We start from the raw sequence: 4,649 nt of genomic DNA on the forward strand, positions 1-4,649 counted from the left end.
TCTATTTTGTAACTTTATTCTGTTTCCTGGATTTTAATAGCCCTGACAAATACTGCAGTTTGTAGGTTTCACAGAGCTACATCAGCTTTTAAGGGGTGTAAATCTTGTTACCTTTATGTATTTGTTTGTTGTATTTCTATGACACAGTCCAGTGGCAGATGTAGCCAATGATGGGCCCATGTGCAGAACTCGCTTGGGGCCCCTTGTGGCTGAGAACGGTACAGGAACCTTGTGAGCAGTGGCACAATTTGCACTTCCATATGTCTGCCCCTGTATCTGACATACAGTATTACAATTGGCTCCAGGGGATACATAGACCAATTCACTATTGTGTCTTCACCTTCTCCACCAAAGGAGCTAGCAATTTAATGTTTCTAGTTCCTATTTCTTCTATTCTGTGGGTTAATTGTGCGGCTACAGAATTCACCCACCCACCTGCACATGTGCTGTGACTTTAATAAATATAAATGTCTGCATTTTCCCAAACAGCCCTTGTACTGGTTTTTATTTTTTATTCTTGGAAGAGTGACATTAAACAAATAGGTTCTACCTCTTCACAACATAATCTAACAGAATGCAATTCTGAGGGGGATTCCTATGTTTCAACATTTTGTTTGTAAACTATTATCCTTGAAATGGCACACAAGTGCTACAACAATGCTGGCAACACTATCCTGTTATTTTTGATCTTGCAAAGCTGCCATTTATATCAGTCTAATTTGTACCAAGGCTGGTCAACATATGAAGAATTCTCAATCAAAATCATCCCTCTTGACTAAAAGAATACCAGTAGGGTTCAATATAATACCTGAAGTCTATCTAACATAACAAAATATATTATTTTATTAGGGCTTTTGTATAATATTGTCACACCCAATGAACTTATGTCTTTGCAATTTGTTTAATTTCCAGACAAAAAAGTTCAAGCCTGTGATGAGGTCTTCCAGGTCTTGCGGTTTTCAATGGTTGATATGCTGTTTGGCTATTTCCATCACAGTTACCAATGGTCAGCGGTTGAAGCAAGCAAAGTTACCTATGCTACCTAAAAAACCATTTATCATTATCTGGAATGCACCCACGCAGCAATGTAAACAGAGATATAAAATTGACCTGGATCTGAGTGTCTTTGACATCGTTCCTAATCCAAATGAGACCTTAAGTGGTCAGAATGTAACAATATTTTACCATACTCACCTGGGCTACTACCCATATGTCACGGATGATGAAGTATCGATTAATGGTGGGGTACCACAAAATCAAACCCTCAAAAAACACCTCACAAAGGCTATTGACGATATTATGGCACTTATACCAAATAAAGATTTCCAAGGACTAGGAGTCATAGACTGGGAAAACTGGAGGCCAATGTGGGACAGAAACTGGGACAAGAAAAATATTTACAGAACTAAATCGATTGAGCTTGTAAAGGCGCGCCATCCGGACTGGTCTAACCATTTACTTCAAAAACTAGCCAAAGAAGAATTTACACTTGCTGCCAGGAGTTTTATGAGTGAGACTCTTCTGTTGGCTAGGGAAGTTAGATCTAGTGGCCTTTGGGGGTATTATCTATTTCCAGATTGCTACAATCATGATTACAAGAAGTATCCTGATACCTATACAGGGAAATGTCCAGAAATTGAAATAAAACGCAATGATTACTTATATTGGATGTGGAAATACAGCACTGCCCTTTTCCCTTCTATATATCTTGACAGTGTTCTTAAATCAACAAAAAATGCACAAAAATTTGTTCATCATCGCTTGAAAGAAGCAACACGTGTTGCTGCAATGTCAGATAGACCCTACGAATTGCCAATTTATGCGTATGCAAGACCTTTTTATTCATATACTCTTAGTCCATTGTCAGAGGTAAGTAATATATATATATATTATAATGTGTGTGTGTGTGTGTGTGTATATATATATATATATATATTATTATACTAATTCAAATATTAATTCACTGACCCAAAACAAGTTGTGATTTCTGACCAAACTGGCTTTATATTTGTTCTGGATTATTAACTCCAAAAGATACTTAAGGCAGAGACAGACAATCTGTATTTTCAAAAGAATGACAATGGATGACATTGCACTAAGTGCAGTTACCTAAACTTATTTACCCCTTTAAAACTTTTCTTGATTAAAAAAAAAAAAGTCTTAAAAAAGTCCTCATGATACAAACTCTATAAAATTAGACTGAATGGTAACATTTCTTATATCTCTACGTTTTCAGATTGACTTGGTTCACACGATTGGAGAAAGTGCTGCAATAGGGGCAGCAGGAATAGTGCTGTGGGGGGGCAGTGATTATTCTAGTACACAGGTAAGATGTATTATACAATTTACTTTAAAGATTGTCTGGTTCTCACTGCTTTTCAAGTGCAACATTTCACCAGCAAAGCAATGTGATAACATAGAAATTATGTGACTGCCACTGGGAAAAGTCAGACTGCTTGAGTGATACTGCAGACTGGTGTAGCACACCTTTAGTATAGCGAGGGGATGATTTAGTTTTCCATGGGTTAAGGACTTGGTTTCAGAAGCTAAAAGATGAGACACCAAAGAGGTGATTTAGGAGAGGATTACATTGGTGCTGAATTTGGAACTGTCCTTTACAGGAGGGCCCACTTTAACAATTCACTGTGGATTTAAACGTTCAGTGAGGATACAAAAGGTCAGCTGTCAGAGTTGCCTGTATGTAATGCTTCTCGTGAACTGCTGCTATCCTGACACTCTGCAATCTTAACCTCCTTTCTGTATGTGAGTTTTAATAAACTCCCTACAAAAATTGATCTGCACAAGTTTTTGTGAGTTCCTTATGCCACACTACTAGGAGGGACCTAGGTAGCTAGGGACCTAAAGTGAGTGTTATATCAAAAAGCAGCAGAACTAAGTAGCAATCCCTGAAGTTCACATCACCGGTCCTTCTTTATTAAGGCCAAAAAATTGATAAAACCCTACATATTGTACTTTTTCTTTTCCCAGGAAAGCTGCAACGTAGTGAAGAATTACATTGACGGGGAGTTTGGACACTACATTGTCAACGTTACTTCTGCTGCTAAACTTTGCAGCAAACTTTTGTGTGGAAAAAATGGGAGGTGTATAAGAAAGAATCAGAATTCTGTGACATACTTACATTTGAATCCAAAAAACTTTCAAATAAAGCGCAATATTAATGGTAAAGGGCATTATGTAACTGGAAACCATGGAGCAGAAGATGTCCAATACATGAAGCGTAGATTTGTGTGTCAGTGCTTTGAAGGTTGGACTGGCATGTTCTGTGAAATCCCAGAATCTGAAGATATAAAGTTGAGGATACAAAACTTTAATAATGGTGTTGCCATACTATCAACATCTTTTATTACTCTGCATTTTCTTCTTTTTACGTACATCAGTATTATGACAGCAACCTGTGCATAATTTTCATCGTTTTCAACAACACCACAATAAAAACTACATAATATCTCAAAACATTAAAGGCTGACAATGTCTTGTATGCTAACTGTGTATCATAAACACATGCTGAAAGACATTTTGCAAGTAAATTCAATGGGCCTGATTTATGAAGGCTCTCCAAGGCTAGAAGGGATACACTTTCATCAGTGAAGCTGGGTGATCCACCAAACCTGGAATGGATTTCTTGAAAATTCTTTTGCTATTTGTTAGCAAATGTTTTGAATCCTGGACTAGATCCATTCTGGGTTTGCTGGTTCACTCAGGTTCACTGAGCTTTCATAAATCAGGACCAATCAGTGTAAGAATGTTAGGATCAAACAACACTATTCTGAGCCCTGAAAACTTTAGCAATTGCATTAATATAACCAGACAAAATGAAATAAAAAGTAATGTTTACCTATTGTTCCTAGAAGCCGTGAGCTCTCCATTATTATTACTATACTTACACTATATCCCACAACCAATATGCTACTCTTGGACTGTACAAACTTAGATATACCAAAACAACCAAACTTTACCATCTATCAATTGGTGTGTATCTAATTAGACAGGCCCTTGTTCCACAACTACTACTAGTTAGTGGTAGGGCTAAAACACACACTAATTTACCTTCTAAAAATGTGAGTTTTAGGTGGATTGACCCTCTAACATACACCAAATTGTTTAACATTCAAATTATAAAGTATCAGAAACCACGGAGTACTTCAGGACTCATCCCAATGACCTGCTAAAGTTGCCTTTTGCATTTAGAGTTTAACTACCTTATCTATTGGTTTGGTAATCAAAAGATTCTAACTTACCATTTAGTGAACGCTACTTTTTGTATAACCGATTCATTAACGCTGGGTCTATATTTAAATGTAAATTATAATATTTTTTAATGTACTCAATAACGGAGTTGGAGCATTATGTAAGGGCTAAAGATCAGGTAAAAAATTGGCCTTTAATTCTAATGGTCAAGAGCCAGAGGTATAGTGATGCCAACAACAGTACTAGTGGGCATATTTTGATGAGAGTTACACTCTAATATATATGTACATAGGAGCCAATTTTTTTTGTAGGAACATTAAATAGTTGTAAAGTAGTAATTACTACAAACTGTTATATCTATACGTATACACAATTTGTTACCTTGTTTTATGCAGTACAACCATGCACAATGTTTAATTTCTGTGAATATTGATACAAAA

The 4,649-nt window shown here is 36.5% G+C and overlaps 1 protein-coding gene across 1 annotated transcript; it reads left to right on the forward strand.

Annotated features, from left to right (window-relative positions):
- The first annotated feature begins 919 nt into the window (after window positions 1–919).
- LOC140322116 (hyaluronidase-1-like) lies at window positions 920–3,524 on the forward strand. Its single transcript, XM_072398741.1, has 3 exons — window positions 920–1,869; window positions 2,237–2,326; window positions 2,989–3,524. The coding sequence occupies exons 1-3, from the start codon at window positions 934–936 to the stop codon at window positions 3,421–3,423; spliced, it is 1,461 nt and encodes a 486-aa protein (XP_072254842.1). The 5' UTR covers window positions 920–933; the 3' UTR covers window positions 3,424–3,524.
- The last annotated feature ends 1,125 nt before the right edge of the window (window positions 3,525–4,649 follow it).

This window comes from Pyxicephalus adspersus, chromosome 2, assembly GCF_032062135.1.
Source record: "Pyxicephalus adspersus chromosome 2, UCB_Pads_2.0, whole genome shotgun sequence".
NCBI lineage: Eukaryota > Metazoa > Chordata > Amphibia > Anura > Pyxicephalidae > Pyxicephalus > Pyxicephalus adspersus.

What these genes read in the sequence shown, in the direction of transcription:
- LOC140322116 (XM_072398741.1), top strand. Translation starts at nt 934, where the DNA reads ATGAGGTCTTCCAGGTCTTGCGGTTTTCAATGGTTGATATGCTGTTTG. An exon ending in CTCTTAGTCCATTGTCAGAG is followed by an intron (nt 1,870 to 2,236) that starts GTAAGTAATATA and finishes CTACGTTTTCAG; the next exon opens with ATTGACTTGGTTCACACGAT. An exon ending in GTGATTATTCTAGTACACAG is followed by an intron (nt 2,327 to 2,988) that starts GTAAGATGTATT and finishes TTCTTTTCCCAG; the next exon opens with GAAAGCTGCAACGTAGTGAA.